Raw genomic sequence first — 25,836 nt, forward strand, 5'->3', positions numbered from 1 at the left:
TGGAAGGATAGGAAAGTCCCAGATGTTTGGAAAAAGGGAATAATAATACCTCTCTTCAAAAAAGGAAGCCGGAAGAAATGTAGCAATTATAGAGGGATCACTTTATTGTCTCATGGTTTGAAAATATTTGAGAAAATACTTGAAAAAAGGCTAAGGAAAATAATAGAACCACAACTACAGGAAGAACAATATGGATTCAGAGAACACGGATCTCATATTTGCACTTAGAATACTGTTAGAAAAGCATTGGGAGAAGGGCAAAGACTTAACACTAGTGTTTTTGGATCTCGAAAAAGCATTTGATAGTGTTCCAAGGAAGACTATATGGGAATGCTTAAGAAAGAAAAATGTACCCAAAGGTCTTATCCAGAAAGTTAAAATGCTTTACGAAGACTGCTGCAGTTGCGTACAGATAAAAACGGTAATTCTGATTGGTTCCAAACTACTAAAGGAGTGCAACAAGGCAGTACCCTTTCACCCTTACTTTTTATCACTGTCACGGATGAAGTCATGAAAGAAATTAAGCAGAAGAACAATATGGACATCAATGCATTTGCATTTGCAGATGATGTAGTAATTTGGGGAAATACAGAGAAGGAAGTCCAAGAGAGGCTGAACACCTGGAATGAACATTTGAAAGCACACGGATTAACAATAAATAAATCGAAAACTGTTACTATGTCTGTCAACAGGCAGAAGAAGAAAGGAAAAATAATGCTGGAAGGTACACAGCTGGAAACAGTAGACCAATATAAATATCTTGGGTGCATCATTTCAAGTGATAACAGAATACAGCATGAGATTAACAACCGCATTAAAAAATCAGCTCAGTTTTACCATCAAGTTCGGAACCTCCTCTGGAACGAACAAGTTCCCTTAAGATCAAAGCAGATTCTATTCCAATCATACTTCACCCCCATACTAACATATGGCCTAGAAACCTGCACAACAACCCAACAAGTGGATAGCAAACTACAAGCCGCAGAAATGAAGTTCCATCATAGTCTATTAGCTTCATCTCCGTATTGATTGCTACTACAACATAAAACCATAACAATAATTACTTTAAATTCCATGATACTATATACCACCAAAAAGGATTACCCATGGGATCACCAACATCAGGTATACTGGCTGAAATATACATAGACTACCTAAAATATCAAGAAATCCAAAAACTAGACAACATTCCCTTTTGGTGTAGATTTGTTGACGTATTTGTTATAATAGATAATAGGCATACCAATGAAAGTAAAATCCTAGATCACATAAAATTCACTATGGAAACTGAAAATAACAACACAATAAACTACCTAGATATATCCATAACTAGACACAATAACCATTTAACATACAACATATACAGGAAACCTACCCACATCTAACACAATAAAAATAGATTCCACCCACCCACACACCCACAAGAAAGCATAAGTGCAAACTTCATTCCATATTCAATAATATAGGCACAGTGTGACGATATGCCTTAACAACAATGTACTTTTTAAGCCAAAGATATACAGACCATACAACATTCCACTCACGAAAAAAGACTTAAACAAAGAATTGAACCTAATTCATGAAATAGCCAAACAGATCGGATACAAAAAAGAAATGATAAATCAAATTATCAACAAAATAAAAAAACAATAAAAACCAACTTAACCAGAACCGTAAAAGATAAAAAAGACTATGCACTATTCACCTACAATAATAACCACATACACTCCATAACTAACATTCTTAAAAAACAAGGCTTGAAAATAGCCTACAAAACCACACGTAGCAATACTGACATACTATACAATTCCAAATCAGTCAATAATATCAATAAATACAACCACTCGGGTGTCTACCGCCTGAAATGCAATGACAGCAGAGCCAGCTATATAGGGCATACCGGAAGAAACTTTCAAATACGATACAACGAACATATAAATGCAATCAAGCATAGACACTTTTCAGCCATGGGACAACATATCAACGACCAAAAACACAGATTCACAAATATCAATAATGACATGCAAATCCTCAATACCAATCCGAAGAGCCCCTTGCTCAGTATACTAGAGGAATTCTACATAGGCCTAGACCAATACATCAACCCAAATTTCAACTTAAATGAAACCACAGATAAAAACAATATTCTTTTCGATGCAGTCATTCCCCTCCTAACAAATTATTATTTAAAAAGAATTAACAAACAACAACCCTCACATACAAATAAACCGCTCAAAGATCTCCCCTCCTCCAACCCCGCTCCCCTCACAAGCGCTCCACCCATCCCTCCAAACCTCCCCTCCGCCGCCGCAAACTGCAGTCCTAGGATAACACGTAACAGATCTTGACAGGCAGCCGCGCAGAGCACACAGCGTCAACACTCAACGTAAGTAATATAACATACAACTCACTTTCCACAGTCCACAATACACCATCTCTTATACCGATTATTTCTACTTGCAGATACATATACCCTACAACATACAAGAAGCCTCCACGCTATCATCACAATAAACGTGCACTGGCTAACAACTACATAATTTAAATTTCATCAAGATGCACGGAACTTCTAACGAAATTCAACTCATAATCAAATCAAATAAAAATCTCTTTATTTGCAAATGAGGTGTCTACCTCGGTGGCAAATGGTACACTAAAATATGTTATTGTCAAGCACTAAATATTAAATTAACAAGAGAAGAAAATTTTCCTATAATACAATATTATACAATTTACGCTAACAATGTTTTCTAATAGTCACCATTTAACTCGGCAACGACACACGCAACTTTTCTCAACGATATCTATAGACCAAGATAACTTTATCACTAGCAGCAATTTATAAAAATTGTAATAAATGGAAAAACAATATAAACTTTAATTTAGCATACATATGCCATACACTTACCAATTTACTAGTGCAAAGTGGTAAAAACAAACAGTATGAATAAGAAACTGAACCTATTCCATTAGTTTACTATTTTATCTACTTTTAACCGGCTTGCCATGTCAGATCAAAAAATTTTCATGTATATACTATAGACGATAACAATCTCATAGTACTAATGTTAACAAGTATAAACCTCATTTTATGCACAATAAAATAGGTGCATGAGGTAACACATATCATATAGCATTTTTTAGCCAAGAAAGTTACATTTCAATAAGCATTTCATGTTTGTTCCAATTGGACTAGTTATACAAAAGTGAAATATCCTAAATATCAATGCAAAAAGTGTAAATAATCCTATTGACATTTCATAGATCAGACACAATGAAGTGATAAGCCTCAAATAACAAATATTTTCAAGACATTACAACAAATTTACAATTACTAGTGTGTATAAGTGCAAACTTCATTCCATGTTCAATAATATAGGCACAGTGTGACGATATGCCTTAACAACAATGTACTTTTTAAGCCAAAGATAGACATATTTATCATTTTAATAAGCAAGTCTGAATGCTTGAATCAAATGGATCAATTATATTAAGTGTAATATCCTAAACACTAATGTAAACAAATGTAAAATCCATTTAATGTATAATAGTCTAGACATAGTGGGGTCATATGCCTCACACAGCAGGTGCTTTTAACCAAAGATATACTCACTAATATTTTAACAAACAACTTTTAACGTCTGATTTAATTGGACTAGTTTTACAAGGTGTAATCTTTCATATGTGATGTTTTTGTAACTATTTCTTTGTGTGTCAGCTGATGATGATCCCATAGGGATCGAAACTGGTACTGACTGAATTTACTACTTTAAAGTAAATAAACTTTATGTTGAAATGAAGTTCCTACGTACTATGGTACAGAAGACAAAAAGGGACAGGGTAAGGAATGAAAGAATAAGGGAGGAAGCTGGTGTGTACCCATCCCTGAATGAAAAAGTGACAAGGGCCCGTTTGAAATGGTTTGGCCATGTCAAATGATTGGATGATGGAAGGACAGCAAAACAATGGCTACACACAGTCGTGGCCGGAAAACGATCGGTAGGAAGACCTAGGAAGAGATGGCTGGACCAAGTGAAAGAGGACATAGGAACAAGAGGAGTCAGCTAGGATGTTGTCTTGAGAGAAGAGTGGTACATGGACAGACAGAAGTGGAGAGTGCTCGTAAACCACACCCGGGCAACTGGAGTGGAAAACTGATGATGATGATGATGATAGTGCTGAAAAGAAAAATATACTTCTACAAGTTTCACTTGGTAAGTTAACATTTATTTCATACCTCTAAAGCACCATCTTCCCGACACGCTTGAAGTTTGAAGCTTTGAGATCCTACAGATGCAATGACGTGACCTTCTTTTCGCGAGTCACATGAACAATGAGGGAATACAACCTCTCCGTAACCTGATAATTCTCTTGCAAGGCGTAGATACTGTAAAAAAAAAAAAAGGAAGCGGAATGAAAAGTACAGTGTAATGGAACTCTTAGGTTACATCCAATGACAATGAAATGTTCTGATCTCCACACACATTAATGTCTTGTAAAGAACAACTCCCCACACACATACATAGCTACACAAGAGAGTTAACAATACTGTTTATATGCTTGGCATTCTCTCACTAGGTCAGTAACAGATGAGTATTGTTGTTGTTGTTTGAGTCATCAGTCCATAGACTGGTTTGATGCAGCTCTCCATGTCACCCTATCCTGTGCTAACCTTTTCATTTCTACGTAACTATTGCATCCTACATCTGCTCTAATCTGCTTGTCATATTCATACCTTGGTCTACCCCTACCATTCTTACCCCCTACACTTCCTTCAAAAACCAACTGAACAAGTCCTGGGTGTCTTAAGATGTGTCCTATCATTCTAACTCTTCTTCTCGTCAAATTTAGCCAAATTGATCTCCTCTCACCAATTCGATTCAGTATCTCTTCATTCGTGATTCGATCTATCCATCTCACCTTCAGCATTCTTCTGTAACACCACATTTCAAAAGCTTCTATTCTCTTTCTTTCTGAGCCAGTTATCGTCCATGTTTCACTTCCATACAATGCCACGCTCCACACGAAAGTCTTCAAAAACATCTTTCTAATTCCGATATCAATGTTTGAAGTGAGCAAATTTCTTTTCTTAAGAAAGCTCTTCCTTGCTTGTGCTAGTCTGCATTTTATGTCCTCCTTACTTCTGCCATCGTTAGTTATTTTACTACCCAAGTAACAATATTCATCTACTTCCTTTAAGACTTCATTTCCTAATCTAATATTTCCTGCATCACCTGCCTTCGTTCGACTGCACTCCATTACTTTTGTTTTGGACTTATTTATTTTCATCTTGTACTCCTTACCCAAGACTTCATCCATACCATTCAGCAACTTCTCGAGATCTTCTGCAGTCTCAGATAAAATAACAATATCATCGGCAAATCTCAAGGTTTTGATTTCTTCTCCTTGGACTGCGATTCCCTTTCCAAATTTCTCTTTGATTTCCTTTACTGCCTTGTTCTATGTAAACATTGAAAAGGAGAGGGGACAAACTGCAGCCTTGCCTCACTCCTTTCTGGATTGCTGCTTCTTTTTCAAAGCCCTCGATTCTTATCAGTGCAGACTGATTTTTATACAGATTGTAGATAATTCTTCGTTCTCGGTATCTGATCCCTATCATCTTCAGAATCATAAATAGCTTGGTCCAATCAACATTATCGAATGCCTTTTCTAGATCTACGAATGCCATGTACGTGGGCTTGTCCTTCTTGATTCGATCCTCTAAGATCAGACGTAAAGTCAGGATTGCTTCACATGTTCCTACATTTCTTCTGAAGCCAAATTGATCTTCTCCCAACTCAGGTTCAGCTTGTTTTTCCATTCTTCTGTAAATAATACGTGTTAAAATTTTGCAAGCATGAGACACTAAACTAATGGTGCGGTAGTTTTCACACCTGTCAGCACCGGCTTTCTTGGGAATAGGTATAACAACATTCTTCCGAAAATCGGATGGGACTTCTCCTGTCTCATACATCTTGCACACTAAATGAAATAACCTTGCCATGCTGGTTTCGCCTAAGGCAGTCAGTAATTCAGAGGGAATGTCATCAATTCCAGGTGCCTTGTTCCTATTGAGGTCTCTCACAGCTCTGTCAAACTCTGACCTCAAAATTGGGTCTCCCATTTCATCAGCATCAACAGCCTCTTCATGTTCCAGAACCAAATTATCTACATCTTTACATTGATACAACTGTTGGATATGCTCCTGCCATCTTTCTGCTTTGTCTTCTTTCCCTAGAAGTGGTTTTCCATCTGAGCTCTTAATATTCATACACCTAGATTTCCTTTCTCCAAAGGTTTCCTTGATTCTCCTGTATGCAGCATCTACCTTTCCCAGGACCATATAGCCTTCGACATCCTTGCATTTCTCCTTCAGCCATTCTTCCTTAGCTACCTTGCACTTTCTATCCACTTCATTCTTTAATCGCCTGTATTCTTTTCTGCCCTCTTCATTTCTAGCATTCTTGTATTTTCGTCGTTCATCAATCAGGTCTAGTATCTCCTGAGTTATCCACTGATTCTTAGTTGATCTTTTCTTCCTTCCTAACATTTCTTCAGCAGCCCTACTGACCTCATTTTTCATGACTCTCCACTCTTCCTCTATAGTGTTTCCTTTAGCCTTTTCATTTAGTCGTTGTGCAACATGTTCCTTAAAACAATCCCTCACACTCTTTTCTTTCAACTTGTCTAGATCCCATCTTTTTGCATTCTTTCCTTTCTTCAATTTCTTCAACTTCAGATGGCATTTCATGACCAACAAGTTGTGGTCAGAGTCCACGTCTGCTCCTGGGAAAGTTTTGCAATCCAACACCTGGTTTCTGAATCTCTGCCTAATCATAATGAAGTCTATTTGATACCTTCCAGTGTCTCCAGGTCTCGTCCACGTATACAGCCGTCGTTCTTGGTGTTTGAACCAAGTTTAAGGAAAGTTAATTTTAAATAGTGGGTTATTTCCCTTTTAAAAAAAAGTAATCTTTTGGACATTTCTAGAAAGGTAATAGGATTGAGAAATTTCTTTATTCAAAGAATTTATTTCTTCTTTTGCAGGCGTGGATTTACAAGAGGGCTTAGGGTCTGGGCACCCTTCCCCCACTTAGCTGACTAAAACGTTTATGTAAATCTGTTATAAGAAAATGCACCTACTATTTCTGTGATGCTGTTGTTACATAAGCACCCTCTTATTGTAAATACTGTTACATTCTTAGCTTTTTTTCTAGAGAACCCTGTATCACTTAAGGTCAACCGACATGCCACGAATTGTTGCTGTCCATGAGACCTTATGCAATAAAAACGCCAACCATCCGAGGCTATCCGTTATTTTTTAAATGTTATTGTCAAGTTCTTGCATCACTGGGCATTTCACGTCAAGATCTCAAATTTACTAGAGAGAGTATCATCGACGATTCCATGGCCATCATTCACTATCACATATGTGAAGAAATAAGTGCTGGAAAATAATTGACCATGTGTCCTACTCGTTGGCTGATCGGTCAGCATACTGGCCTTCGGTTCAGAGGGTCCCGGGTTCGATTCCCGGCCGGGTTGGGGATTTTAACCTTAATTGGTTAATTCCAATGGCACGGGGGCTGGGTGTATGTGTTGTCTTCATCACCATTTCATCCTCATCACGCCGCGCAGGTCGCCTACAGGAGTCAAATAGAAAGACCTGCACCTGGCGAGCCGAACCCGTCCTGGGATATCCCGGTACTAAAAGCCATACGACATTTCATTCGTTGACCATGTTTTATCAAATATGAATGAAAATATGTTCCAAGAGATGTCTATGTTGACTGAAATTTAATATACTATGTCTTGTGGTACCCACCTAACCCCCCCCCCCTCTTTCTCTCTCTCTGATTTAGTACTAAGTTAGAGGCCTTTGTGTATATAACATAGTGGGAAAAAAAAAAGTTTCATGTCTGGATCTGAAAACAATGAGAAAGTATGTTGAAGATTCAAATAAGTTTAAATTAAGCAACCAGATAACTCTACATTTTTTTTCTCTCCCTTTTTGATAGGGCTACTCAGAAACAGAACAGTGACAACATTATAGCAGATTATTCTAACAATGTAATTGGTGCCAGATTTTCTCCTTTGTGACACTGTCGTATGCCTTTCCAATATCCAGAAATACCCTGATCAAGTTCTTGTCTTTCTCCAAATACACTGGCATCAGCATTCTGGCACTGAATATAAGATCAGACCTGTTACTTCTGAAATACTGTTCCTCTTTCAACTGCAGTTCTATAATTTTTTGCAACCTTTGCTCTATGGTCTTAAGAATTTTCAGCCCATATGACAGAGTTATCCCTCTATCATTGGTACATTTTTGCCTATTCCCTTTCTTGAGCAAAGGAATGATAACACCCTTGTTCCTGTCTGCAGGTACCTTGTTGTCCTTCCACACTGCATTAAGTAATATGTGTAGCCACTGCAGATCCTATAACCCTGCTGCTTTGATGATAACAGCATTGACTTCATCTACTCATGGCAATTTTATTTTTTTCTTCTGATCCATTCAGGAGGTGATTGAAATAATTCTCCAGGACCTCTCCGATGTCTCTTTCCTTTCTGATTATACAGGTTGTTTCAAAAAGGACTTTACAACTTTGACAGCTCATAGTTATTTATTCATTTTACTTACAGAAATGGTTTTGGTGTCATCTTGACTAAACAGGTTGAATGTGACCTCCAGTGGTCATGGGGCACACACCCCATCTGAAGTCGATTTCTTTCCAAACTCGCTGCAGCATGTCAGGCATGACTCGTTCAATTGCGATACAGATTCTACGCCTGAGTTCTGGTAGAGAAGCCAGTAAGGGTGGAACAAACACTGTATCGTTGACGAATCCCCAAAAGAAAAAGTCTAGAGGTGTCAGGTCTGGTGAGCATGGGGGCCATGCAATTGGTGCACCTCGTCCTATCCACTTACCCGGAAATTGTACATTCAGGAAATCCGGGACGTCGGAGAGGTAGTGTGGCGGTGCGCCATCTTGCATGAAATGTATGCTGAGTACTTGGTCATCAGCGTCAATCTGCGGGATTAAAAAGTTTTCCAGCATATCTAAGTACACTATTCCCTTGATAATTTTCTCACTGAAGAAGAAGGGCCCGAAAACTTCGCTCTTGCTCAATGCACAAAATACGTTCAATTTTGGGCTATCACGTTCATGTTCTAGCACTTTCACTGGATTTTCACTGCCCCAGATCCCACAGTTGTGTCTATTAACTTTACCACTTAAGTGAAAAGTTGCCTCATCACTAAAGATAATCTTTCCAATGAAATCTTCATCTTCTTCCAACCGATGTAACATGTCCACACAAAAGTCCTTACAAGTAATCTTATCAGTGTATTTTAGTTGCTGTGCCATTGTGAACTTGTATGGTTTGAGATGTAACCGTTTTCTCAACACACGCCAAATAGTCGTATGTGCGACGCCCAGCTCTCGAGAAGCACGCCCTGTCAATTTTCGAGGACTGTGCTCAAATGTCATAAAAGAAAGAAAAGTTCCACCTGATCAATACTTTTTTATTATCACATGTATGATAGAATTCACATGTATATTAGGACCGGTTTCGACCTCCTACAAGGTCATCCTCAGCTGCATTAGAATCTTATGTTTGCATTTTTGTATTATGCCTCATTCTTGAAAGCTTTATGACATACTCTGAAATTTAACAACATTATTTTGATTACACTTTTGCTAAGAGTTCTAATGTTACAACATAGCTAAGATTATAACATGTTAAATACTCTTATTACATAATATAATGACCCAATGTACACATATAATTATAATAAAAATGAGTTTGTCTTTTTTTCTAATGCGTAATGAGTATGTAGGAATAGATTACCATAGGCGTTTGCCTATTCAGTTAAAATAAGCTCCATTCTTATAAATGTTTAGTCATGTATGAGGCGAGCTTTGTTGATACGTGTGAAGTGATGAATGTTATAGCAGTAAATTAGCAGTAAAATACGCTAACCAAATGGAATTATATGCTGATAGTTCAATAAAACATATTATATACCTACATTAAAATACTAGCAAACATGGTTAAATGTGCTTGAATGCATTTTTGAAAGTCTAAAACAGCTAACAAGAATAAATCTTGCGTTGTTTTGCAGTACGTATTACATTGAAATAATGTGAAATTTGCCCATTATACAAACATATAAACACATTAAAATATTAAAACATTGTAAGATATGTTTCGACGCAAATGTCTGTCTGTAGTCTAAATTGATCATTTTTCTGCAATAGGTCAGCACATGCACGAATACAAGCATAAATTTACGGATATAAGTAATGATTTGAAAATTTTAAATACAAATCCCAAAGGTCCTTTGCTTAATATAAACGAAGAATTATTCATAACATTTGATCAATATACAAACCCCAATTACAATATTAATGAAATAACTGAGAAAACTAATATTTTATTTAATAAGATTATCCCTATCATAAAGAATGATTACCTCAGATTAGTCAACAAACAACGTCATACACAAGCTATAGCGCAGACAGCGGACATACCTGGTTCCGCCCATACACACACCGAAGCTTCCCCCACTCACCCCTCCACCCCCCTCACAACAGGCGACACCAACACCAGAAGTACGAGATACAATATGCGACAGACAGCCAAGCAGCATACATCTCAACCACTCCACAACAGTAAGTAGATTATCACAGAACTCATACAATAGTACGCAAACTTTAATTCAACAAAAATTTCTAATTCACTCATTTCGACTTACAGATATTTACCAACACCAACATCATAAGAAAGGAAAGAGCCACCAATAATTATGACTTTGTCATTCGAATTGAACAATTTCCAGAACATCAGCCACATCAAACAAGCCAGGATTATGTTCAACTCACAATAACAAGAAAGATAAAATGGTTGAGTTATACACAAAGTGTATCGGCTAAGCTTATACAAATACAGGCTTGTAACTCACATGTTCATCAGTCTTTTTTTAAAACAACATAAGAATGTGCTGTCACTTGTCAATTTAGACTACAGACAGACATTTGCGTCGAAACATATCTTACAATGTTTTAATATTTTAATGTGTTTATATGTTTGTATAATGGGCAAATTTCACATTATTTCAATGTAATACGTACTGCAAAACAACGCAAGATTTATTCTTGTTAGCTGTTTTAGACTTTCAAAAATGCATTCAAGCACGTTTAACCATGTTTGCTAGTATTTTAATGTAGATATATAATATGTTTTATTGAACTATCAGCATATAATTCCATTTGGTTAGCGTATTTTACTGCTAATTTACTGCTATAACATTAATCACTTCACAAGTATCAACAAAGCTCGCCTCATACATGACTAAACATTTATAAGAATGGAGCTTATTTTAACTGAATAGGCAAACGCCTATGGTAATCTATTCCTACATACTCATTACGCATTAGAAAAAAGACAAACTCATTTTTATTATAATTATATGTGTACATTGGGTCATTATATTATGTAATAAGAGTATTTAACATGTTATAATCTTAGCTATGTTGTAACATTAGAACTCTTAGCAAAAGTGTAATCAAAATAATGTTGTTAAATTTCAGAGTATGTCATAAAGCTTTCAAGAATGAGGCATAATACAAAAATGCCAACATAAGATTCTAATGCAGCTGAGGATGACATTGTAGAAGGTCGAAACCGGTCCTAATATACATGTGAATTCTATCATACATGTGATAATAAAAAAGTATTGATCAGGTGGAACTTTTCTTTCTTTTATGACATTTGATGGCTATCAATACGTGTTACCGAGGTAACGTTTTTAGCCTTCCCCATTTATGTTTTGGAGTGGCTATCGCTGTAGAAATTGTGTCACATTATGCTCATCTTTCAAACTTGCTTTCTACGACTACTTCTAAGTTACTGGAGGCCATACTCCTAACTTATTATTTGACTTGCCTAATACTCTCTGTTCCATTTTATTTCACGAACTGTCTGTCTGTGTTTCGCATATTCTGTGCCAAACAGCGGTAAACTAGTGTCTACCTTCTGCACAAGCGAGCCCGGCTCTAGCCGTGCCTATGTCGCTGGCCAATCAGGGCTAGCGAGGATTGTTACGTAATGAACTTCTCTCTCTGGCTTGGTAGCGGCCCGTTGTCTGTTGGAAGCTATCATGGCGATCAGAAGCCAACTTCTTTGTGGCTCTACGCTAGCAATCTGTGTAACCATGAATTTCGGATAAAACCGTTGATTTGCGAGGATGTTATTCATCCTCAAGAACTTTATTTATTTTTAGAATTGGTATGGCCTTCCTACTTGTGGATTAAGTATGACTACGGTAAATAAATTTGTGAGTATGTAAACAACGCATCTCCAGAACATGGAAGCTACATTGGAACTGTAAGTTAGATCTTCATGCATCTAGTCTTCATCATCAATGGGTCTGTGACTTCATATAAATCTTCCTCTCCGGATGTTTCCCGAATTTTAAGCGGCACTTTGGAAATCGTCTGTTTGTTGAAATTAATGTAATCATTAAAAAAAAAGAAAAAGAACCTTTTCAGTATTGGTAATTCTACTGAAACATGGGATTCTCATTTGTAATTTTCTAAAAGCTTGCTCCCAAAATTTTGGCTACGGTTATTTTATATTTAAAGCAATGTTCTCGGGAATTACGGGGTGGTTTTGTTTTGCCCTAAAGAAATGTATAATTCATTTATGTAATGCCTGAAAGAGTTCCCACAAGCGTCTATTTCTGGTTTTCGGTCCCTTGTTTATTTTATTTATTTTGGTGTCATGCTTTCTCTCTATTTTATCTTATTTCTGATTATTCTTTATCCTTGAGTCTCTTTTGTTCTTTCTCGTGTTCTATTATTGTGGGTTCCTTGGGATTGGTGCCTCGTAAATTTTGCCTGCACCATTACCATGGCGACGTTTACTAATTTTTAATGATTGTTTATGATGGTTGGACTTAATGTGGAGGGTGGATTTTTCCTTTAGAGCATGACTTTGGCATTCTGCGCTATTTTGGGGGTGTACTTGGTCTCTTGATTGATGTTTTAATTACCCTTTTGGGGACTCTTTTTTTTTTTCCCCCGCCCGATTTTCTGTTGTGTTTTTTTGGGGTCCAATTTTGGGTTCATTATTGAGACCTTTTAAAATCTTGACACTTGTGAAAGCTCATGGCAACAAAATTGAACCTGGTCCAGTGTTTTCTGAAATATTAAAAGTAATTAAAAATTTTGGTGGAAAGTAATTGAGATTACAGATAGGTAACTTAACTCTTGCCGTAGGCCTACTTAAGCTACCAGGTTGTTTTCTTCCTATTTTATTTAAATGACGGCCGTCTTTGTTATTGTGAGTTTGCCGTTATTTTCTTCTTTTCCTAGTTATCTAAGTTTAATTTATTAATTAACTTCATTACGTTGCAGCTCATTGAGCCTAATTGGATTACATTTTGTTTTTCCTCAGTTGTTAAACACTCTTCAATATTTTAAAATTAAATTCTTTTAAACTCCATATCTGGTTGGTCTTTCTTGCAATTCGTTGTACCAGTTAATACTGTACCAGTTTTATTCTAGTATCCACGGGAACCTTTTGTTATCCAAAGGTAAGTTGTCTTTTCTTGGAAATTATTTTGGTGTGGGGTATGTGCCCAGTGTTTAATTTCATCTTTATGTATTTACTTATCTTGTCTTGTACTCGTACCAGCTCAAAGGACGGTACCGGCTGGTGCAATATGGAACAAAAATGAAATTTATAAATCAGGACTGTACTGAAAGCGTTGTCTCACTTGCTCTACATCGTCAGACGTACGGGGACGACCTGAGGATTTCTTATGGCTTACCGAACATCCAGTTTCAGTAAAGCACTTATGCCACTCATAAATAGTAGGCCTACTGGGAGGATCTTTACCATACTTTGTATGAAAATTATGTTGCACAGTTGTCGCCGTCTTTGACTCTTCAAACCAAAACACACAGTGAGCGTGTTCGGGACCGGCGAAGGCAGCCATCTTTGCTGCAACTGCCGCTAGCGCTTGCAGTGGCGCGATTCTGTACTAGCATACCACGTGAGTCAAAACTTGATCTATTGTCAGTCAAGATGACACCAAAACCATGCCTGTAACTGAAATGAATAAATAACTATGAGCTGTCAAAGTTGTAAAGTCCTTTTTGAAACACCCTGTATTCTCATTTTCATCTTCAAGTGCCTTGATAATGTCCAACAGTTTCTTTTTGCATTGTCACCATACGACCTAACTGTATTGAGTGGTGTCTTTAAAAGTAGGAAAGATCACAATATGAAGATAAAGTTGGAATTCAAGAGGACAAATTGGGGCAAATATTCGTTTATAGGAAGGGGAGTTAGGGATTGGAATAAATTACCAAGGGAGATGTTCAATAAATTTCCAATTTCTTTGCAATCATTTAAAAAAAGGCTAGGAAAACATCAGATAGAGAATCTGCCACCTGGGTGACTGCCCTAAATGCAGATCAGTAGTGACTGAATGATTGTATCGGTGCGATGTAAAGCAAAAAAAAAAAAAAAAGAAAGTTTCCTTTTGCCTTTGACTATGCTGTAGAGTAACTTCATATTGCCCTTGCTAACTACTTACAGTTTCTTTGCAAAAAATATCCCAACTCTTTGTCTTCTCTTCTTGAATTACCGTTTTGACCTTCAGCTTCTTGTCCTGGTATGCCTGTTTATGATCTTTCAACTTTACCTCATCCCTTAAGAGTTCCAATTTAATTTTCTCTCAGTCTCTTTATTTTCATGATACATTCCTTGCTCTTATGGCAGCTCTTGCTGTTTCATTCTCCCTCACTTTCACACTTGTCTTCCCACCGACTTCAATTGCTTCCCTTACCAAGATCTTCTAAATTTTAAGTGATAGGTAATTTAATGAGGTAGCACAAAATCTTTGTCAAAATTTGGAGTTAGTATTACAATACTAGATCAATAGAAACCTCTTGAATAGGGAACTAAAGACAAAACATTCCATGGCATTACTTTTCTTTTCAATGATGTTTAATGAAATTGTAAATTTCGCAACATAAGTACACAATGAGTTAACCGAGCTTCCAGCTGTCATCTTACCTCGTTTTTCCTGGACGAATCTTGTAGTGCTTTAAGCTGGTACAGTCGGTCATCGGCACGAATATGACCTCGATTTACCTCATCCACAGCTTGCCAGAAAATAAATGTGGTTGCCTGATCATCGGAGGCAAGGCTCAGCTCCCGCGGCAAGGAGAAGAGCCATTTACGTACAGATAAACATGTAGACGTTGCCGTACTGTAATTTTGTATGTAAAGGTTGTGAGGATATTCCGTTGGTTGTAGTTTTCGTTCTAGAAAAGTACAAAAAACAAACACTGAAAGGTATGACAGAGCTGATTACAAAAATAAAATATCCTAACTGCAAGAGTTAGAATTCTTGTTTTGAATAAAATTTATGAAGTAAAAGTTGAGTAAAGATATAAAAACTGACACAATGTTAAGGCCATTACTCTTGACTTTCTAGACCAGAACTGCTATCTCAGTGACAAATAACTGTTCTCACATAAGCTGAGTGGACCTTGAAGCAGCCCTCAGATTCAGGTAAAAAATCCCTGACCTGGCAAGGAATCAAAACAAAGGTCTCCAGGTAAAAGGCAGACATGCTACCCCTTAGATCCCTTATATTATCTAAAAATGTAATTACCTTGGCAATATATACAAGTACCTGCTATATACAGAATTGTAAACTAATGTAACTTTAAAGCTTTTGAGTCTGTCAAAAACAATAACACATATAACACAATAACATACATGTTAAAGAAAATACAAACTATTAAACAAGAAATAACATGTTTCATTCTACAGGAACATCCTCAGATTCTATCAAATCACTTTAAATTATACGCATAAAGTACAATACTGTTTTTGTTGCATAAACTTTTCAATGATTTTGAACTGCTGATGTTATGAATGAGTGAGACAAATTGTGATTATGGTAATCCTTCTCTGTCACTTTTAGTAACTTTGAGAAAACTTTCTGTACTTATCTAATCTGCTTCGTCCTTTACTTCTCATTACCTGGTGTGGAAGTTTTGGAAACAACTCTTGTTCTTGTTCAGACATAAAGACACATTACACATTTCACATTTTATGGTAGAACAGGCAACAATGAACAATTAGCAAAGCTGTTTCTTATCCATTTGTGGCCAGTGTCTAATTCCATCCAAATTCACATCTGCAAGTGGTCTAGATGCAAACTGCCAACACTTTGGTGTTCCCTTACTTTCTTCAAGTGATTGCTGTCCCCATTTATGACCTTTGCATACTTCACCAGCTTTCATAACGCCATCCGCTATCTGAACTCTGAATGTAGCCAGAGGAATATATTTTTTGTCTCCCCTTTCTGAGATGGCTGCGGTACAATAACCATGCGTTTACCATACAAAATGCCAATAAAATGGAATACTATTCTCAAGTAGTAAAGTTTGCTCGAATGACAGTCTTGAACAATGCATCAACCATATCATTCAAGTCGAAGTCCCCATTCCCTCATTGTATGTTTTGATCATTTTAGGTCTTGAGACTTCTACATGTGCCTTTGTTGCAACAGACCGACGATGCACATTTACTGTTGGATGAACTACAGCAAACAAAAGACACAACCGTAACACATCTACTGTCGTACCACCTCACAGCTTTTATACTGTTGTCAATATCTGCTCGATAATCAAAGCTCCCTCCACCTTGTCTCTTCAATTCATTTTTTAGGTTACATTCTGGTAGTCTGTTTCCCTCCCTGTCCCTATCATGAAAATACCTTTCTGCTTCAAAGAAAGGACCAACCATGTGATGAAAACCAATTGCCATTAAAGATTTTGAAATTCCTTCCACCTGAAATGTCTGCTGCTAATTTCATAAAACTATCCCCACTTATACACTAGGATGTTTTCACTGTGATGTTTTTCCCCCCACACAGGTATCAAAGTTAATAGTGTGCATTATTATTTACAGGTATGTTGTAGTGTTATATGTGGTTGTTTTTTATCAAGTTGCTTTAAGTCGCACAACACAAATAGGTCTATAATACCAATATAGTTGGTCCGTTATTGGACATTATAAATTTTCCAGCTAAATCATTCCTGGTTGCCAGCATTTTGCCCCAGTGTGCTAAGTTGGGCTCATCAGTCGGTAAATAGCACACCTACCAAGACGCATGGGGCGAAACACTGGCAAACAGGAAGGAGTTAGCTGGTAAATGGTAATGGACCAACTTTATAAATTTACTCATTCGGGACAAATATTTCAGGTTCCCTATGTGAATCAACATCTGTATCATCTGATGGCCAGACAGGCATCAATTTTTGGAAATGAGACTAAGTCTCTCATAGAGCATTGGCACTGCCGGTGGCTCCAAGTAACCTACGCAGTGGCCTCCAGGGTATACCTTAGCCATGCGTCTTGGTAGGTGTGCTATTTACCAACTGATGAGCCCAATTTAGCATCCTAGGGTGAAATGCTGGCAACCAGGAATGAGTTAGCAGGAAAATTTATACTGTCCAATAATGGACGAAATATACTGGTATAATAAATTTACTCATTCGGGACAAATATTTCAGGTTCACTATGGGAATCAACATCTGTATCAACAGATAGGTTTTACGATGACGATGGGACAAGAAAGGGCTAGGAGTGGGAAGGAAGCGTCCGTGGCCTTAATTAAGGTACAGCCCCAGCATTTGTCTATGAAAATGAGAAACCACGGAAAACCATGTTTAGGGCTGCCGACAGTAGGATTCAAACCCACTATCTCCCGGAGCTCAGAATTGCGCCCCCCTAACCGCACGGCCAACTCGCCTGGTCTACGGAAAACTATCTTCAGGGTAGCCGATGGTGGGATTCAAACCTACCATCTCTCGAATGCAATCAATAATAATGGAGCTTATGGAAGAAAAAGTAGAACTGGCTGAGTCAGCAAAGAGGATTCATCTGGATGTGCTAGGAGTAAATGATACTCAGGTAAGCGGAGATAACGAGGAAGAAATACAAGATTATAAAGTGAACTTGATGGGTGATAAAAAGGGAAGGGCAGAGTATGGGGTAGGCCTGTTTATCAGGAATACTAGTGAACGCAACATAGTTTCTGTTAGGCATGTAAACGGGCGAATGATGTGGGTAGATTTGGCAGTTGGAGGAATTAGGATGAGAAATGTCTCAGTGTATTCACCATATGAGGGTGCAGATGAGGATGAAGTTGACAAGTTTTATGAAGCCTTGAGTGACATCACATCCACGGTCAACAGCAAGGATAGGATAGTCCTAATGGGCAATTTCGATGCGAAAGTTGGAAATAGAACTGAAGGATATGAAAGGGTGATTGGTAAATGTTGGGAAGATATGGAAGCTAATAGGAACAGAAAGCATTTGCAGCACTTATGTGCTAGTATGGGTTTTACCGGGTAAGTTGGCCGTGTGGTTGGGGGCACGCGGCTGTGAGCTTGCATCCAGGAGATAGTGGGTTCTTGGTTCAAGGTATTTACAGGGGTTAGACAAGGCTGTAATCTTTCACCTTTGTTGTTCGTGGTTTTCATGGACCATCTGCTGAAAGGTATAAAGTGGCAGGGAGGGATTCATTTAAGTGGAAATGTAGTAAGCAGTCTGGCCTCTGCTGACGACTTGGTCTTAATGCAGATTGTGCTGAAAGCCTGCAGTCTAATATCTTGGAACTTTAAAATAGGTGCAATGAGTATGGTATGAAAATTAGCTTTTCGAAGACTAAACTGATGTCAGTACACAAGAAAGCCAAGAGAAATGATTGTCAGATTGCTGATACAAAGCTGGAACAGGTAGATAATTTCAAGTAAGGATGTGTGTTCTCCCAGGATCGCAATATAGTAAGTGAGATTGAATGAAGATGTTGTAGAGCTAATGCAGTGAACTCGCAGTTGCGAACAACAATATTCTGTAAGAAGGAAGTCAGCTCCCGGACGAAACTATCTTTTCATCGGTCTGTTTTCAGACCAACTTTGCTTTACGGGAGTGAAAGCTGGGTGGACTCAGGATATCTTATTCATAAGTTAGAAGTAACTGACATGAAAGTAGCAAGAATGATTGCTGGTACAAATAGGTGGGACTAATGGCAGGAGGGTACTCGGAACGAGGAGATAAAAACTAAGTTAGGAATGAACTCGATGGATGAAGCTGTGCGCATAAACTGGCTTCGGTGGTGGGGTCATGTGAGGCGAATGGAGAAGGATAGGTTACCTAGGAGAATTATGGACTCTGTTATGGAGGATAAGAGAAGTACAGGGAGACCAGGACAACGATGGTTACTCTGTTTCTAACGATATAAAGGTAAAAGGTATAGAACTAAATGAGACCTCAGCACTAGTTGCAAACAGAGGATTGTGGCGACACTTAGTATATTCATAGAGGCTTGCAGACTGAACGCTGAAATACATAAGTCTATAATGATCCGTGGTAGAGTGTCGGCCTCCGGATCCCAAGATAGCGGGTTCAAACCTGGCAGAGGTAGTCGGATTTTTGAAGGGCGGAAAAAAGGCCATTCGATACTCCATGTCGTACGATGTCGGCATGTAAAAGATCTCTGGTGACACATTTGGTGTTTGCCCGAGAAAATTAATTAAATCTCAGCCATAGACTCCCAAGAGAGATCCGGTTTACTCTGTCTGCCATCTAGTGGGCCTAGAGTAAAACGGAACGTCGAAATTGACAAGCAGACAGCCAGATGGCGTCAAATCGAAATTTCTGCACATGGTAGCTGAGGCCATACGATTATTATAATGATGATGTCTGTCTGTCTGTCTGTCTGTCTGTCTGTCTGTCTGTCTTTTCACATCTTCTAAGTTCATATGTTTCACTTGAAGTATAAGGATATCATGTTTCATGTTGTTCAACGCTTTTCTATAATCAACAAATAAGCAAAGACAGGTACCCTTTTCATTAATTTAAAAACTGTTGTGCCCTACAGTAGAGAGCACAGTAGGTTATTGGAATAATTGGCTAGTTGCTTTACGTCGCACCGACACAGATAGGTCTTGTGACGACGATGGGACAGGGAAGGGCTAGGAGTTGGAAGGAAGCGGCCGTGGCCTTAATTAAGGTACAGCCCCAGCATTTGCCTGGTGTGAAAATGGGAAACCACGGAAAATTGGAATAATTAATGCAATCTTTTCACATACAGAAAAATGGGAGCACTGAAAGGAAAATGAAATAGACCAAGCACAATGTCAGGCCAGTGTGGGAGAGGGAGAAACGGAGAGGAACCGCAACGTCCACATCTTCATACACTAGCAGTTCAGAATACGATATTACCAAATACTAAAACTGAAAGAGACTACTGAACTAAGAAGTGAGAAAACACGTAATTCTCTATAGAAGATATGTGTTTAAAACTTACCAAAGTTATACTCTACAATTTCAAAGAGGTAGAAGTATTTTGATGTTTTCCTATTCATATGGATCTTGTCCACAACAGCTGCGTACACCTCCTCTGTGTTGGAATTCTTTTTGACAGACACAGTTATCACTTCTCTATCTGGCAGGAGAATTTTCAGGTCCACTGGAGAGATGTTTCCCTATGGAATACAAAAAATACAATGATAATTATGATCAAAATATTATTCATTGAATCTGAACTTAAACTCATAGAACTGTAACTGTTGCTCAGAAACTATAAAACAGGTAAAAATTATTCTGTGCTTGGTAACGGAGAAGAAACAATGTAAAGAAAGATGTGAAAGGCTCAAAAGTATTTTAGTACTACGTTCCCATTAGAGAGCAGTTGTCTTAACTGAGGAGGGATGAGTTAAGAAACTAATGCTTGGCTATGCAGTATAGCCTGTGCAGCTGTAACTTGTGTTTCTGCCTTTATCTAGTATTCCTCATCCTACATTTCCTATTTTTTAATTGTTTTTTGCTAGTGGCTTTACGTCGCACCGACACAGATAGGTCTTATGGCGACGATTACATTTTCTATATCAAGACTGAAGATATATTGAGATGGCCTCTCAATGAGTGTTGATACTTGCCATTCTGATATAGCTGGGGAGCAGAAATGAGCTCTTAGGAGATTGAGAAGAGATGGATGTCGAAGAACTGGGATCGATGAGAAAGGCCTCTCTATCTGAAGACGGCAGTATATGAAGAGAAGGAAGAAAGAATATGGAATTATGTGGAAGACAATTAGTTGTGAAAAGCTTAAAATATTTTGTGGAGTATACTTGCAGAACGTGCAAAAATAAATTAGGAAACTGGAAACAGAATCCAACAAGCCAATGGGTTTTACCAATGTGGGAGAGGTACAGTGTGGAACCTGCACGTGGCAGAGAAATGCAAAGAAATTCTGTACTCAATGTATTACACACCAAGTATGACATATGTGGCAGGCACACAAATAACAACAAAACATGATGAAAGCAGAATCCAAGCAGCAGAGATGAAATTTCTCAGAGGAATAACTGGGAAGACATGACAGGATAAAATCAGAAACATAGAAATCAGAGAGGGAATTGGATTCCCTAAACTGCAAGACAAGGCAGCTGAAATGGTATGGACACATGGTGAGAATGGAGGAGGATAGAACTCTAAAGTGAGTATTTATGGGGAAAATAGGAGGAAGACAACGGGGAAGGCCCAGAAAGAGGTGGAAGGATTCAGTGAAGGAGAGTATAGAGAAGAGAGTAAAAGTAGAAGAAATATTGGAGGAAAGAAGAGATTGGTGGAGAGATAGAAAACTGTAGAGATTCTTGATTCACAATCCAATCCAGAAGACTGGAAATGAGGAAAGGAAGAAGAAGAATATGAAGATCTGGAGACTGTCTTTGTCCTTCTGAATTTCCATGTTAGACTTCACTCCTCTTTCTGTTGTTAATTCTTTCCATGTTGATCAATCATTATCACACATAGAAAGAGAAGAACATGAAAAGGAACAAATAATAGGATAAACACAATGACTTATCACTGTAGAGAAAAAGGGAGTAACAGAAATAGGGTACAAGGACAATCTTCATACGCTTTCTTCAGCTTCTCTCAGTTATTTCTCAGGTCGCTGGAGCCTCCCAAGCTCAATCTGGTTTTGGCCAGGGTTTTAAGGCCGGATGCCCTTCCTGACACCAGGAAGATCAACCGAAATTCGAGCCTCATTCTTCCACCCCCTGTGGGTGGGGGCAGTAAAATAACACCCATGGTATTCCCTGCCTGTTGTAAGAGGTGACTAAAAGGGGCCCCAGGGACTCTGAACTTGGGCTGGTGACCACAGGGCCCTTGGCTGAGTCATGGCATTGCTTCCACTTACTTGTGCCAGACTCCTCACTTTCATCTATCCTATCCAACCTCCCGTGGTCAACTCTTGGTCAACCCTGACGGTATCAGAGCATTTAAGGCCTAGGGAGTCTTTCATTTTCATGCCCTCTGTGGCCCTTGTCCTTCTTTAGCTGATATCTCCAATTTTTGAAGTGTCAGATCCCTTCCATTTATCCTGTCTGATTAGTGTTATGTAGAGGATGATTGCCTCGTTGTGCTTCCTCTTAAAATAATCACCACCACCACCACCACCACCACCACCACCACCACCACCACCACCACCACCACCACCACCACCACCACCACCACTTCATTCTTACAAGTAGAAAGCCAGCAGTCAAGCCAATGGGCTAATCACCTTCCCTATCTTCAAACACTGCCTTCTTCAAATATATATACTCTGTTCATCAATCCCAGTTCTTCTACATCCATTTTTCTCAGCTCTCAAATAGCTTGTTTCTGCTTCCCAGCTTCAATAGGAGGATGGGCATTAACATCCTTTGAAGGATAGATCTTCAGTCTTGAAGTGGGAAATGTGGGCCAAGAAAAAAGCACAGATAAAGATAGGAAAAAGAAATAGACCAGACAACAAAGATGAATGCAAGCAGTAAAATAACTTTTCTCCTCCTGAATTTGTCCTGTGTTGCTGGTTATGTGGATATTGTCCTCACTTTTGTGTTTTGATGACTGTCCTTCCCTCTCTCTCGCCCCCTCCCTGATCTGTCATGGTGTTGCTTTCATTCACAGTTTATATGACTCGATTTATCACTTACATGTACCTTTTCATAATTTCTAATGCGCTATTAGCGTGTCTTTCCAAGCCTTGGCAAGTCCTTTTTATCCCTATCTTTTCGTCATGAGTTTACTACCTTTGATGACTTGTTAGTGAATTGAAATAGCATACTCCAAATACAGTAGTAGTAGTAGTAGTAGTAGTAGTAGTGCCGGGCTGAGTGGCTCAGACGGTTGAGGCGCTGGCCTTCTGACCCCAACTTGGCAGGTTCGATCCTGGCTCAGTCCGGTGGTATTTGAAGGTGCTCAAATACGTCAGCCTTGTCTGTAGATTTACTGGCACGTAAAAGAACTCCTGTGAGACAAAATTCCTGCGCCTCGGCGTCTCCAAAAACCATAAAGTAGTAGTAGTAGTAGTAGTAGTAGTAGTAGTAGTAGTAGTAGTAGTAGTAGTAGTAGTAGTAGTAGTAGTAGTAGTAGCAGCAGCAGTAGTACAGCATGCATGAGAAACAACCTGATAGTGAGTAACACTTGGTTTAAGAAAAGGGGCTCCCATAAAATCACAAGATATAGCTGGGATGATAAAATAGGTACAGTAATAGATTATATTTTAATAGATCAAAATGTATGGAAAAATGTCAATGATGTTAAGGTCATTCCAAGTGAAGACCTTGGTGGAGACCATAGACTGTTGGTTGCAGGTATTGCAGAGGAAAGACCTCCCAAAGTCTGTAACAAAAGAGTCCCAAAAATAAAAACTTGGTAACTAACCGAGCCAAGTGTAAAGGAAGAATTCAGGGAAGGTGTCCGCAGGTTGTTGCCGAGAGAAGAACTGAAATTGGTAGATGAAGAATTGGATACTCTAAAGAAGGTTGTGGTTGGTACAGCAGAAAAAGTATGTGGAAGACAGAGTCAAATTAGAAAACCTAAAGAAACTGCCTGGTGGAATGATGATATTAAAAGGGCTATCAATGATAGAAACCATGCAAGAAGATTCTTATATTAAGCAAGAATGGAGGGAGATCAACATGAAAGAGAGGAGATGCTGTCACTGTACAGAAAGAAAAAATTACAGGTCAAACAGTTGGTTGCAGCTGAAAAGCAGAAATGCAAGGGAGATCTGGCTACCAAAATAATGCAGGATGGAAATAAATAAACTGTTATACAGTATTGTTAAGAATAGAAGAACTAAAAATGAATCTATCCAATCTGTAGAACTTCCTAATGGTGAGGTGAATAGGGATAAGACCAAAATATCACAGGAGTTACAAAGGCACTTTGAAACTTTGCTGAACTGTTATTAAAATGTCACTCTATTAGACAACGAACCTTATGATTTTGGCAGCACAAATACCACTAGTCTGACATGGTTGAAAGTAGAGACAACAATATCTGAAAAACAACACATCAACTGGATCAGATGAATTAAGTGTTGAGATGATCAAAACACTAGGAGAGGTAGCACAACAGTGGATGTACAGGGTACTAAATAGAATCTGGAAAGAGAATGTAATACCCAATGACTGGAAGCAAGGAGTCATCATCCCATTGTTGAAAAAAAGGTGATAGAAAGAAATGTGCCAACTACAGAGATATAACTCTGCTGTCACATGGCCTCAAAATCTACAAATCCATCGTTGAGAGCAGGATTAGAAAATATGTTGAACCTACACTTGAGGAGGAGGAACATGGATTTAGGCTTCATAGATAAACTATAGACCTCATTTTTGCCACCAGAATGCTCTATGAGAAGTATTGGTAGGAAGGTAACACATTTATAACTGTTTTTCTTGACATCGAAAAAGCATATGACCATGTACCACGCAGGCATATGTGGGAATGTTTGAGACATAAGAAAGTGCCCAATGACATCATAGCACAAGTACAACGATTATATGATGAAACCAAGTGTTGTGTCCAGGTCCAGGATGGAAAGTCAGGTTGGTTTGAAATGAAGAGTGGAGTCCAGCAAGGAAGTTGTCTTTCACCACTTCTCTTTATAATCATAATGGATGAAGTTTTAAAAGCAGTTAAGAGAAAGGATCCAACAACTAATGCTCTGGTTTTTGCTGATGATGTAATGGTATGGGGTGAGACAGAAGCGGAAGTACAAACTAGACTAGATCTCTGGCATGAAGCTTTTACAACCTTAGGTCTCAAAACGAAGACAGTTGGCTTTGTGATGAGTAGAAACTCTCCAACTGTTCATCTAAGAATTGGAGATGAGGAGATGGATATTGTAGACAACTTCCAGTATTTAGGTAGTGTTCTGTCATCAGACAATACCATACATCAAGAGATTAGTAACAGAATACAGAAAGCTTCCAAATTTTATCACGCTGTAAGTCAAATACTCTGGGATGAAACATTTCTGTTAGTTTCCAAGATCAGCTCATACAAAATATATCTAGTTTGTCTACAAAAAACAAAAATGGATAAAATAAGGAATGTGGATATCTGACAACAGCTTGGATTGGAGAGAAGCTTGCTGGAGACTCTAGAAGTGAAGAGATTGCAATGGTATGGTCACATGAAAAGAAAAACCCTCACAGGACTCTTCGAACATACTTTGACCACAATGTTCCTGGGAAGAGACCAAGAGGAAGACCTCATAATGTTTGGGAAAAACAGATAATGAAGGACCTTGAAATTAGATATGTGAACTGGTGTCACATATATGAGGAGCATCTGTGGATGGATAGAACAAACTGGAGGAGGCTCGTACACAACCACACCTGGCTTGCTGGAGCGAAAAAACATGATGATGATGATGATGATGATGATGATGAT

At 38.3% G+C, this 25,836-nt stretch overlaps 1 protein-coding gene across 2 annotated transcripts in view; it reads right to left on the reverse strand.

Moving 5' to 3' along the window:
- Snx27 (sorting nexin 27) overlaps nucleotides 1–25,836 on the reverse strand; it is a 514,072-nt gene that overhangs the window by 46,470 nt on the left and 441,766 nt on the right. For both annotated transcript variants that reach the window (XM_067138378.2, XM_067138379.2), the window contains exons 6-8: nucleotides 20,411–20,588; nucleotides 15,094–15,344; nucleotides 4,238–4,387 (exon numbers count right to left, since the gene is read on the reverse strand). In XM_067138378.2, coding sequence (XP_066994479.1) covers nucleotides 4,238–4,387; nucleotides 15,094–15,344; nucleotides 20,411–20,588 — 579 coding nt within the window. The remainder of the gene's footprint in view (nucleotides 1–4,237; nucleotides 4,388–15,093; nucleotides 15,345–20,410; nucleotides 20,589–25,836) is intronic.

The sequence above is a fragment of the Anabrus simplex genome, chromosome 1, assembly GCF_040414725.1.
Source record: "Anabrus simplex isolate iqAnaSimp1 chromosome 1, ASM4041472v1, whole genome shotgun sequence".
Taxonomy (NCBI): Eukaryota; Metazoa; Arthropoda; class Insecta; order Orthoptera; family Tettigoniidae; genus Anabrus; species Anabrus simplex.